This window comes from Meleagris gallopavo, chromosome 3 (assembly GCF_000146605.3).
Source record: "Meleagris gallopavo isolate NT-WF06-2002-E0010 breed Aviagen turkey brand Nicholas breeding stock chromosome 3, Turkey_5.1, whole genome shotgun sequence".
In the NCBI taxonomy this organism is placed as follows: Eukaryota; Metazoa; Chordata; class Aves; order Galliformes; family Phasianidae; genus Meleagris; species Meleagris gallopavo.
The window spans coordinates 82,352,722-82,365,969 of record NC_015013.2 but is presented as its reverse complement, the minus strand read 5'-3'; the positions used below and the strand labels follow the sequence as shown (position 1 = coordinate 82,365,969).

Sequence of the window (13,248 nt, the reverse complement as noted above, 5' to 3'; positions counted from 1 at the left end):
GTAACCAGAGACCATAGAAAGGATACATGAATAATCTACTTAGGTGTCTAATGTTCCTGGTGATATTTTATACCTCAGAGGTCACACTGTATGTTCTGTCCAAGATAAGCTGGCAGGTACCAGTTCTCAAATGATGTACTTGGAAGAAAAAGCCAGCAGTTGTCTGAAATGTGCATGAAGAAGCTGGTTTAGGCAAAGGATTTGTTTTAAAATATTCAAGGAAGAATGCCCGAAGCCATATGATTGATTTCTGTGAAACCTCTAGCACCCTTCAGCATTCTTTAAACCCAGCTATGTACTTACTTAATGTGAAGCGCATAACTTTGTCAGCCAAATTTATTTTTGCCTGAAGACTGTTTTAATTAATGCTAGCAAGTCATTCTAACTACAGAAGAAAGAGTACAATCGCTTTCATCTTAATCTTTCTCTCTTTAATTAGAGATTGGCCTGAAACCAAGCCAGAAGCCCACACATCTTCACACCCACACATACTGGGGCAAAGTCATTACTGAATTATATGCTATATTTATCTATCTGTTTGTACACAATACATACAGTGATGGCGGTGACACTTGTGAAGTTGCTCTGTGTCTTCAAAGCTGTAAAACTTGTTCCCATGCCTTTCTACCAGAAGTTCAGGTCACAGGTTCAAAATCTGAGTTCAAATTCCAAGACCAGTATCTACAGATGAGTCAATTATTCAGCCTCTAAATCAGAACTCAATTCAGACCCCATCAAGTCTTAAACTAAGCCTTAGTTCGGGACCAAGTATCATACCAATGGGAATGACAGCAGTGGTGGTTGGGCACTTGGTGGAACCGTGCTTACTGAAAAGCTAAACAGAAAATAAGTAATGCAATAGTTAATAGAGAAATGAGAGAAGAGTCACAAAGGTGGAAAAAGACCAGATAGTTGAAAGCTAGTGCTGGTAAAAGGAAGTTAGCAGATTTCTCTGTGACAAAGAGGCAGCTGTCAAAAATCACATTAGAATAATTTCTTGTCTGAAGGACATTAAATAGAACTTCTTCAGGAGAGTGGTTCAGCTGGAACAGATTTTTCAGAGAGATTGTGTGTCTATCTTTCAAGATTTCCAAAATCCACCAGCATTCTCTGAGCAACTTGATCTAATGTAGAGGGTAGACCTGCTAGCTGGTCTCCCAGGGTCCCTCCAATCTACATTTTCCAATGACTCTAGGAAGAATTCAGTAGTTTGTGAGCAGGAGACCACACGTGGCAGTACCATGTGAAATAGCCATTGTATTTCTCTTGCCTAAAGTAACACATCTTATTGTCAGAGGCAATTGTCCACCAATTCCCTATATTCATGCTGGATTCTGTTTTCTTTTTAACGTTTTCTCTATTATTTGCTAGCTTGGGGTGTTTTGCTGCTTTCAGTGAACCTAAGCCATACACCAGCAAGCTAGAGGAGGACAGGGTCAAAGGCCTATTTTCTCGATTTAGCAAGCCAAATAGTGAATCTACACTCGGCTCAGGCTGAACATGGACAAGACATGGGGAGGTTGCTTTGGATATGAGGAAATGTTTCCTTCAGGGGTCTGGCCCAGACATCACATGTGGAATTAGGTATCCTTGTGCTATCAGCTGATTAGTTTCAGACATACGTGTTGAGCAGAAGGATCCCTTGCTACCTCTTGATTCTAATTTGCTTCTGCAGATATATCTTTGCTCTTTATTTCACTACGCATATAAATTATATATATTTCCATGCAACAAATATGTAATACATAAATATAATAATTCCCCATATAACTGGCCTTCCTTTCTGTTCACATATTTTTCTCCCCTTCAGCTTGTAAGAAGCCAAATGGCATCAGGTTCTCACCAACCAGGCTCCATGCTGCCAGTGCAGGCAGTATCTGGCAGTGCCAGCTGCTTTCTCAAATGGGGCTGGATGCTGAAAACACAACCGTCTGGCACTGCTGCCTAGGGCACCTCCTTGTGCTCTCCAACTACAGCATCTGATTAATTGTGATCCCTCTAATTATCTCTTTATTATGAGAAATGATAAACCTTTGTTTTGTTATGTCTCCCAGTTTTAATAAGACCATAATAGGGAATATTATTTTTCTTGTTCTCCTGCCTAATTAAACTGTAAATTTTAGGTGAGGAGTGGTACCTCGGGCTGGTAGTCATCAGGGCAGCATGCAGCTGCCTAAGCTCTGTGGACTCTCTGTTTTGAGCTGTCCTTTCTCCGTATCCATATTTGTTCATTTTCACCTGAAGTGTAATAGGATCAGCATATGGGTTTTAGAAGTTGTCTGACATCACCAGTCTTCTCTGTGCACCTGCCTGCTGGCTGATTAGATTACAGCTTTTTTCCACTCTGCTGCTTAGTGCATGATAATAGGCATTTCATCATCCCATTACACTAAAACATAAGAAGATGTGCTCTGGGTCAGATCAAAGATTTAGCCATCCTAATCCCAAAATAGAGCAATTCTAAACACTTGAGAGAGAGCAGAAGAAACAGGGCGAGTGCTCAAAAGCAGCAGAGTGGTCATTCCTTGATAGACATTTCCGTGTTCTGGTAATTGCCCAGAGGCTACTGAGGTTTTGTGTTTTTATCATCTCCCAGTGGCTCCAACCTTCTTCAGGGGCATGGAGGACATGCAGCACTGAGTTTCACAGTGCCAGTGGGTGAAATAACCTGCAAGCAAGCCCACTTCTCCATTTGCACACAGTGTTCAGACTGCTCTCCGTTACCCATGCAATATCCTGCTCTGTGCTTAATGCAAAATGCCATCACCCAAAACAAGGACCACTGAAGCCTTCGTGGACCTGGCTCAGTGACCAGCACGCTCACTCAGGGAACCCGCCTCAAGGATTCACTCAGAAGCAGGCTTTCTTAGACAAGTTACACAGTCTCACAGAAGAAATGGCTCTTCTCTCTCTTACCAGAGGTAATGAGGAAAAATACACTAAATCCTGAGGTATGCTGCAGCAGCAGGAGCCATACAGGGCCAGCCATTATAGGATATGCCATGAAAAATAACATTTAGTTTATTTATAAAGGAAATCTTAGCTAAGTATCTCCACTTGATTGAAGGAAACCGTAAGTTCTGGGAAGGAAAGAGGAAAGCTGTACAGCAGGCAGCGGAAGCCTCAGTGCTGGGGAGCCTCGGCCCCAAGTTGGCAGGGACCTGCATGGGGACTGAGCAGGGGGCAGCACCCCCCCGAGAGAAGTAAGCTTGTTAAACAGCACATGATGTACTCCACGCTAGCAGGAGTTTGCATAACCCTGCAAAACTCTCAAGCCTGGGATCTTCTAAATAAATGCCACATTTATCTGTGTCTAAAGTACATGAACATGCCACCTACCCTTCCTCGACCCCATAAAGCAGTGTCAGCAGTGAAGTCAGAGAGAAAAGTTTGTTTCTTTAAGGGTTAAAAAAATAATCCAGTCTCTGCCAAGAAGAGGCAGAACTAAATAGGCAGCAAAGAGCCTGAGCCAGAGGCATAAGGCTGCATCCATCATTGAAACGGGCTGCAACGAGAGCGTATGCATACAGAGGGAGAAAGAAAGAGAGAGGGCGTTTTGTTTGGGTAGCTAACGTTCCCTGGATGAGGAAGGAGAAATTCTCCTTTTTCTTTCTTAATGCCACTCTAAATATTTACAGCAAGATCCTGGCCAGCTGGGGAGGCAGCAATGACAGCAAGCAAGGATGGGAGGGTGTGTTCTGCCCAGCACTGTCTCCAGCTCAGCCTCTGCTCAAGGAGAAGGAAGAGGATGCACAGTGCCTGACAGTGACCCACCAAGGCAACCCCATGCTCCTTCTCTTCTCCTCCCTCACCTCACCAGATGGATCACACTGAGAGAGATGCCGCAGCCTTTACTCCAGCCTGATGCTGACACAGGATCTTCTGGGCTAAACAGCCTTTGGCGCTCAACAGGCCTTTGGCCTCACTGCGCCATCAGTAGGCTCCTTGATTAACCCTCTGGGAAAGAACTCGTATGGCACAGCCTGTGATGAAAGCTGCTGTTTTTAGAGGACCAGCCTCTCTGTCCCTGCAGCTTGTTGGGACAGCAGTCCCAACCAGACCTCCTCAGAGGTCTGAGGAGGCAAATTGTGCATGGTAGTTGATACAAGGGCACTGCATCTCCTAGCATTTTCACCTATCTGACCCACTGTAATCAGACACAGCCATGACTCACTAGCAAGCTTTGACTTTGAGAACAAGAAGGAGTTTTGCTTTAACCTTGTTTTTCCCCGTAGTAGCAGCACTTAGAAATAGCATTTTGGATTCAGTCGCATCTCAGAACAAAGGCAAGAACTTCAGCACAGACCAGGCGCGCCAGGTCAATCACCCTGGGGCAGCTAGAGCTGTATTTCCTGAAATGCCCATGATATTGGCACAGAGCTGAGACACATCACACCTGCTGGAGTCCCAGTCTGTGTAGGCATCTGGGGTTGTTGAGGATCCTCTGGGGCACGTGGTTCTCAACTAATCCAAGCCCAGCAGATGAATTTAGGCTGAGCATCTCAAATATCTGGGAGTGATACAGCGAGTACAGAAGAGTGTACAACAAGACACCTACACATCACCAGGACACGTGAACAGCCACAGCCCACAGTCAGATGTGCCCGGAGGACCATTCACCTGCCCCAAAACAGGTGATACTTGCTGGTGACCAGAATAACTCCATGGTTGTATTGACCAGAGTTCACCGGCTGCTAGGGGACCTCGGACACCCTGTTCACCTGCAGACATCTGCAGTTAGAGGGTCTGCAATGAGGAGCCCAGGACTAACCACCTCAGTGATTTTTCCAGTCTGCTACCCTCATTCCAGCAAACTGCTCCAGTTTCCACTCACCTTCCTCAAAGCATGTCATGTTTCTTTTTCAGGGATTTCAGAGAGATGAAATTCTTGCAGAAAAAACCATAACCTGCTTTTATTTGTATGAATCATAGAATCATAGAATCATAGAATCATTAAGGTTGGAAAGACCACTAAGATCATCTGGTCCAACCATCACCCCATCACCACCATGCCCATTAAACCATCTCCCTCAGTGCCACATCTACACATTTATTGAAAATCTCCAGGCACTGAGACTCCACCACCTCCCTGGGCAGACTGTTCCAGTCAATACCTCACCACTGCTTCTGAGAAGATGCCTCAATGTTTTTCTTGTAGTGAGGGACCCAAAACTGAACACAGTACTCAAGATGCGGCCTTGCCAGAGCTGAGTTCAGGGGAATTATCACTTTCCTGCTCCTGCTGGCTGCACTATTTCTGCTACAAGCCAGGATGCCACTGGCCTTCTTGGCCACCTGGGCACATTTCTGGCTCGTGTTAAGCTGAACTTTGACCAACATCACCAGGTCTATTTCCTCCACACAGTCTTCCAGACACTCTGCCCCAAGCCAGCTTGTTGTGACCAAAGTGCAGGTCTTGGCACTTGGCCTTGTTGAACTTAATCCTTATGATGCCCCTTGATACTTCAAAAGGTAAAGAGTCTGAAGCGCAAGTCATATGAGGAGTGGCTGAGGTAACTGGGATAGTTCAGTCTGGAGAAGAGGAGTTGTAATTCCCTGAAAGGATGCTGTGGTGGGGGTCAGACTCTTCTCCCAGGTAAAAGTGATAGGACTAGAGAGAATGGCCTCAAGTTACAGCAAGCGAGGTTCAGATTGGATATTAGAGGAAATTTCTTCTCTAAAAGAGTGGTCAGGTGCTGGAACAGGCTGCCAAGGGAGGTGGTGGAGTCTCCATCCCCGAAGGTGTTCAAGAAACATTTAGGTGCTGTACTGAGGGACATGGTTGAGTGGGGAAATATTGATGGTAGGTGCATGGTTGGAGTGGATGATCTTGGAGGTCTTTTCCTAGCTTGGTGATTCGATGATTCTAAGATTCTACAATACATTCCTTTATTTCTCCCTCTCCACTCTAGGTGCCATGGTCATGGGAGTCCCAGCGCATCAGGATATCCTACCCACCCACCACTGCAGACCACAACAGCAGCTGCTCCCAAAACCTCTCCATCAGGTGGAGACATGGTCCATCCCTCTGGGATCCCTGCAGGCTCTGCTTTTTCCTTGCTCCACAAAAATACGTGACAGTGCATCACCTAGCGCAAGGCGCTGCAGACTGTTTACAGGCTTCTCAAGTTCCCAGGCAATTTAGGACAGGGTCCTGTTGCTGTTTCCAAACGGACAGCCAGGACTTTTATAAGTGAACTTTCCTCTCTGTGTCTATTTATTTTATGTAAACATTTGCCAGAAAAACACCACTTGGGCATGCTCAGTACCAGCCAGGTCATTGCAAAAGGCGACGGCGGTATCACATGTGATAACTGTGAGAAGTCCATATGTGCCTATTCTTAGTGCTGGAATGTATACAATGCCCCACCGCCTCGCACTCCTGCACAAAGCTCCTGAAAGCGGCAAAAGTGACTTCAGAGTAAACACGTCCAGAAATCACCTTCTATGATTCACTTACCTACTGAAAGAAACGTCCTGTGGGTTTATAGTTTTTATCCAGGCTCTAGCTATGGAAAATCTCAGCAGAGAATAAGCGACAGAGAGTAAGTGCATGCAGGGAAGGACATCAGAAGGTAAACATTTCTACCGTACGATTTCACTGCAGATTAAGCGGTTAGGCATGAAATAAATACTCATCAGATTGTTCTGCCTGGCACTTAATTTAGTCATTGTGTGTCTGATTAACATAAAAAACCACAGCTAAGCAGAGTGAATAAATAACTCTTTTAATGCAGATTCCCAGTCTCTAGCGTTTAGTTAGCCCTGTTGCAAAGTTCGGCTCTGCCAGATTTACATTCTTTGGGAATGACTAACTCTAGGGGAAAGAGACGCAAGTTACTAAACTGCTAATACTTTAAAATAGTGAATAAATGTCCAAGCACATTTATTCGACATGATTAAAATGAACCTCCCTGTTGCTTCGGCTGTTCAGCTTTCATCCCAAATCAGTGAGATAACTTCAGTGCTTTTGCTTCTTGCCAAAGACACAGGCAATGCTGACCCCAGAGCTGCAATCTATCTGATAAATTTATAAAAATTTTAAAGGGTCTTTGTGACCTTTTAGCTTCTTTATTACTTTCCCACTGTGCTTAACCCATGTTCCATTTTTATGCATAACAGCGAATGAATATTTAGAGCAACATCAAAGTCCTGATTTGTTCCCTTGGAGCTGGATATTTCTATAAAAGCTGCTAAGAATTTGTTTTTTTCTGCCAAGTCCAGACTTCATCTCTCTCTTTGCTATGGAGGAGAGATCTGCTGAGGAGTTTCTCTTCAAAGACCAGGACTTCTCCTCCGAACTGCTGAGGCAGCTGAATGCGCTGCGGCAGAGCAGGATGCTGACTGATGTTACCCTCTGCTCTGGGGGCTTTGAAGTCCCCTGCCACAGAAACGTGTTGGCTGCCAGCAGCCCATACTTCAAGGCGATGTTCTGTAACAACTTCAAAGAGAGTCATCAAGCTAAAGTCACCCTGAAGGGTATTGATGCTGAAATTTTGGACCAGATTATCCTTTACATTTACACAGGGGAGATTCTCATATCTGCTGAGAATGTCTTGTACCTCTTGGAGACAGCCTCCATGCTGCAGTACGCTAAGCTGTTTGAGGCCTGCTCTGCCTACCTCCAAGATAAGCTGACTCCTGACAACTGTCTAAGTATGATCAGACTGGCAAAAATCTTGAGCTGCCAAAGCCTGAATAAGAAGGCCAAGGCTATGGCTTTGAAATGTTTTCCTGAAGTGGCCTCTTCTGAGGATCTCAAGGATCTCTGTCCTTTGGAGCTCCTCGATTACCTTGGGGATGATGAGCTCTGTGGGGAGGAGGAGCAGGTCTTTGAGACACTGATGGTCTGGATCCGGCATGACCTACAGGCAAGGCAGCGCTACATCCAAGACTTGTTCAAGAAGGTCCGGCTTCAGTACGTCCATCCAACTTTCCTCTTCCATTTCATTGCCAATGACTCCCTTGTTCAGTCTTCACCCACTTGCAGGAGCATTCTCGAGTCAGCTCGGAGACAGATGTTTTCCTTGTACAGCACCAACGCACCTGACATCAAGCCAATGGTACACGTTCCTCGCAGATACTCCAACCAAGAGTTCCTCATCATCATTGGTGGCAGGAAGGACAACCAGCAGACCACAAGGGATGTCCTGCTCTATGATGACAAGACTAACCAATGGCTAAGCCTGGCCAAACTTCCTGTACGCCTGTACAAAGCATCTGCAGTGAGCTTACACAGTAATATTTATGTGCTTGGAGGGATGCCTGTTAGCAATAAGAAAAGTCCAGTCAGTGATAATATTTACATTTACTCCCTCAAACTCAATCAGTGGAGGTTGGTTGAGCCTATGCTAGTTCCACGTTATTCCCACAGAAGCTTGGCATATAAAAATTATATTTTATCATTTGGTGGAATTGGTGAAAACCAAGAAATCCTGAATTCTGTGGAAAGATATGACAGCATCTACAACACCTGCGAGAGCATGGCAAACATGCCTGTTGCTGTCCTTCATCCTGCTGTTGCTGCCAAAGACCAGAGGGTGTACCTCTTTGGGGGAGAAGACATTATGCAAAACCCTGTCCGGCTTATCCAGGTAACAGTCAGTCCTCCTTGACATAGGCAGTTTTACCTCAATTTGTCAGTGGTTCATCATCACATTGATGAAGAAGTCAATTCCAAAACAAAACTTTCTTGTGAGTTGCAACAACAGGCAGGACGAGTTGATCATTGCTTCAAGGAAGTCTTGTGTCTAAGGAGCGTTGTTGTTCTTTCATTTTCCCCATAGAATATTTTTCAGACACAAGGCCTGAGGCACTTTCTCTGGTGCTGACTCTGTCACAGGAGAATTTCCTACGGAGGTCTTGGGAACTCCCATGGATGCTGCTATGGCAGGCAATAACTGACCCCATGGCCACCTCCACATTTGTAACCATTCACCCAAATCAGTGCTTGATGCTTGGCCAGCCTGCAGCTAAGCTGGAGTCTCAGCTGCACATCTGCTCCTTCGCAGTGACAGTAAAGATGCCAGTTTGAGATCATTAGAGCAATTAGACTCACACTCATCAAAAGACCAGAGCTTAAACTGACAGTTATTTCACATAAACAGTTGTGTTAAAAGTCTGCCACATGTTGCTGGCTCTCTGCCTGCTTTTGGTAGTTAAGCTATATTAGGAGGGTAAAAGACATTAAATCCTTCCTTATCTGATTTGATGCTTTAGTGATGCAATGTTACTTTCCACTTGAGTGTTTTTCACTGGTTAGGTAGTTTAATTAAGAAGCAACATTAAAGGCCAAAACGGCAGCCAGCACTTGAGCAATACTTACTTATAATGATAATGCTACTTAATTATCAAGGCAAAGGAAACGTGATTATCAATGTAGAGAGATGTCCTGAAGATATTTGCTATACTGAGAAGCAGATGACGTGACATAAAAGTTTATGTCACCCACACACAGACGACTGAGTGATCATCATCTGGCAGCAGTTCTTTTTCTCACAGAAATTGATGACTTAGATATCACTCTAGGTCCCATCAACAAGTCTCTTTGCCAACCTGAGTGCATACCAGCCACCAGCACAAATATAGCAGCAGGGCAAACACAGGCTGCCAGCAGAGCTTGGTGAAATTGCAGTTGGCTTGCCCAGGAAATGTAGAAGAAAGGCAGAATTACAGAGAAAACTGGAAAATGAAGGAATGTGACCTGGGTTTTGGGAGAGTGTTAGCCAGGAGTTACAGCAACTTAGTGGTCATAGGATAACTTACAGTGAAGAAGCTTGCACATGACAGAAACTCTCTGCCTTAGTGTGCGTGCTGAACAGCCCATCCAGGGGAACACAAATGCTTTCCAAGGGGACATACTAGGAAAAAAGGAGTGGATAAAAATTCCCAGCAGTTCAAGCCAGTGGATTGTATTCATTAAGACAAAATAAAAATGTTAAGTTTCTCTATAATTACAATTGCCAGTCAAAAAGCAACATAAACAGCTGTGTGTGCATCTTTATTTATTTGTCAGGTTTACCATGTCTCCAGGAATATGTGGTTTCGGATGGAGACCAGAGTGGTGAAGAACGTCTGTGCACCAGCTGTTGTGATTGGAGACCAGATTATCATTGTGGGAGGTAAGGGCTCTTTTTCACACACCCTCCTGCCTGCACATGTACAGATCCAGCAAGATTTTTCATGCTTCCTGCTCAGGATGACACTGCTCTGGCCAGGGATAGTCAGAGTGGCAGCCAGCTATGTCAGCAATGAGAATCATTGATGCTGAGCATGGCTATCATGCTGCAGGAGCAAAAGTCACGTATGAGCTGCAACAGCATGTGGCACTTGTGAGGGAGAGGTGGATTATTCCCAATCTCCACACACGTCTCTCATGGGGTCTCAGGGCCATGGAAGTGGTGGGAACAAAGTATTTACAGGTACCTTCTCACTGTTAGCAAGACTTAAGTGGGGGAAAATGGGGAAAAGCCATTATAAGTTACTTCTCTGTAGAGGAAGAGAGAAAGAAAAAAGGCATGGGGATCTGCTTTTCCTCTTACTCACAGCTTGTTCCTCTCTGATAGCTTTTCTTGGAAAGGGAAGGAGCATGGTTACCACACAGCCGTGGACAGTTTCTTGGGATGGGTGGGTTAAGGGGTCAGTGCTGGAGTTGAGAGGTCCACTGTTCCTGCAGCTGCCTCCTGGAGGCAATGGAGAAATGCCCTGAGAGGGGCATGAGCCACCTGGAGAGGAGAAACTTCTCCGCCTTATTTAACTCAAGGATCAGTCTCTGTCCATGGCACTTTGACAGATCACACCTCACTGGTAGTGACCAAGCTCAGGACTCCACAGTCCTTAATGCAGCTTTCCTGACTAGAGTTCTGACAAGAGAAAGCACATTAGATTATTTAAGAAAGAATGAGACATAGAGAAGCATTAGCAGAGGAGTGAACCTGTATAACATAGGACTCAAAAGCACTGTGTTTCCCTTCAAGAAGCCACTGCTACCCTTAGCAATGTACCTTTTATCTGAAGAGCCTGTATCGACCCCCAATGCTGATGATATCAGGTTAGGGAAAGTGGATTCGAGGCCTGCACAACAAGGCCCAAAGCAGTTTGTTTGCCATGAGCTTTCTTGATTATCTACATAGACGAGAGATACACAGACAAACTACTGCTGGGGAACAAACTTCATACCTCCATTGCTCATGACCCATACCAGCCCCTGCCTCTCAGTGATGTGAGGTTGAACTACCCCTCAGTGGTAGAGCCAACCATTGGGCTGCCAGCATGGTGGACAACACAGAAGTGACACGGAGGGTATAGGAATGGAGTAAGCAGCAGTGGGAGCGCACTATCCTGTACACAGCACCATTTTGTTTACAGCTACAACTCCAACCCAGAAAGGCATTGTTGCTCCCCCTGTCCCTTCTGGCTTCCCACATACCATTGGTTTCTGTATTTCTGAGTGAAGCTCTAGAAGCCTTTTGGGTAAAGGGAAGTACTAGAGGACATCTGAAAGTGCATATGGAAAACTGCAAGCTCCAAGTGTGTTCAATAGGTTGACTGCCACCAGTGCTCATTGAGCCTTAGCTACCAAGGTGATAGGAGACAGGATCAAGATAAACAAGAAGGTAGATAGGCAAGCAGTTCTGTGACAGATCATTATTTCCCATCTTAGATATCTTAGTTCTGCCAAATTATGTACCCGTATAAACTGAGCCATTAACCTTAATTTGCATCTGTCTCTTTTATCTCCATCTTTGCATTTAGGGTACACTCGGAGAATTATTGCTTATGATACAAAAGGCAACAAGTTTGTCAAATGTGCAGACATGAGGGACAGGCGAATGCATCATGGGGCCACTGTCATCAAGAATAAGCTGTATGTTACAGGAGGACGATGTCTCACTGTGGACAATGTCATTGAAGATTCAGATTCTTTGGACTGCTATGACCCAGAGACCGACACATGGACACCAAAGGGAAAACTGCCACACAAACTCTTTGACCATGGGTGCCTTACACTCCAGTGTGTACCGTGTTCTAACCTTCTCTGAATGACAGGATGTTTGTTGTTTTCCTCTTCCTTGCTCTGCATAGAGCACAGGGAATCATCCTGTAGTCCCACCAACTCTTGTTCTTGAAGGTCCTAGTGGGGTTGGTCATTCCCCAATTACTCTGCCAGAAACATCATGATCTTCATGCTCATGCCATATTCATCTGACCAATCCTGCATGTGGTACTGCTGAAATCCTGCCTTCAGGCCTTACCCAGAATCTGAAGAGAATGAAGGAAAAATTACTGGGTAGGAACCTGGTGCAGGATTTAGCCTTGTGAAGACTTTCAAATGAAAGGCAGATTGGAGTGCTGATACTTCCAGAGGAAGTAAAATCTCGGTAACCTGCATTTATGTTAGCGTGCAAAGAAGCAGAACTATTCAGCTGCATGTCATGGTCCCTGCTGCTTGGAGTTGACCAAGTTTTCTATTTCCAGTGGCAGCAACATTCGGAATAGGAAGCCCCAAGTTCTGAATGTGTAGCCAGCCTGGAAGCATCTGTCTGCATTAGCAGTAAACATCTTACGAGACTGACACTTTTAATGTTTCTAATATCAATAGAAAACTGATATAAAAAAATATTAAAAGGCTGATGCTTTGATCTAAATGCTTACATTACAAGATGCAGATTTGATTTTCTTGACCTACCTCTCTTTCATGTTGCAGTGAAGATTTTTGTTTCGTTTGCCTGCTCTTCAAAGGAGCAGAATGGTAATGGAAATAAAGATTATCTGTGGCTTCTTTTTGGAAGGATCTTGCTTTGAAGGAAGCTTCCTTTTTCCTTTGCACTGGGGATAGAAATAGGGTTGGTTAGGAAGATCTTCAGCTGATGGTATTCCTGAAATTAGAAATAACAAAAGAGCTGCTGGAGGAAAGGAGATGTAAAAGAGTTGATGTATTTGGGTGGGATATTTTTTTCCCTTTCTCCTCTTTCCAAACCACTGGAAAGCAGTGATGAGACAATGCCAGTGACAGGAAACCAGCTTTCCAAGAAGAGCAAATCTAAGTCTGCCACTTGGCAGAGCAGCTCTGGCTCCACCAATATTTTTATGGGGTTCTGCCAGTATTTTTATGGGAGGGGATTAATCATCAGATACTGAACAGGCTGTGAACTGATTATTAGGCTTGGTAAGACTGTCAAGATAGCAAGGAGCTTTTAAGATTGCTCTAGATGGTGACCACCATCTAAAAAAGGAATGGCATAAAAT

At 44.8% G+C, this 13,248-nt stretch overlaps 1 protein-coding gene across 2 annotated transcripts; it reads left to right on the top strand.

Annotated features, from left to right (window-relative positions):
* Positions 1-6,221: 6,221 nt before the first annotated feature.
* On the top strand, positions 6,222-12,781 carry KLHL38 (kelch like family member 38). 2 transcript variants are annotated; one of them, XM_003205268.4, is made up of 4 exons: positions 6,222-6,575; positions 7,225-8,594; positions 10,016-10,121; positions 11,755-12,781. In XM_003205268.4, exons 1-4 carry the CDS (start codon positions 6,554-6,556, stop codon positions 12,039-12,041), a joined length of 1,785 nt encoding a protein of 594 aa, XP_003205316.2. In that variant the 5' UTR covers positions 6,222-6,553; the 3' UTR covers positions 12,042-12,781. The 2 variants fall into 2 exon arrangements, with proteins under 2 accessions (XP_003205316.2, XP_010707587.1); XM_010709285.3 differs by having other exon boundaries at positions 6,223-6,575; positions 7,123-8,594.
* The last annotated feature ends 467 nt before the right edge of the window (positions 12,782-13,248 follow it).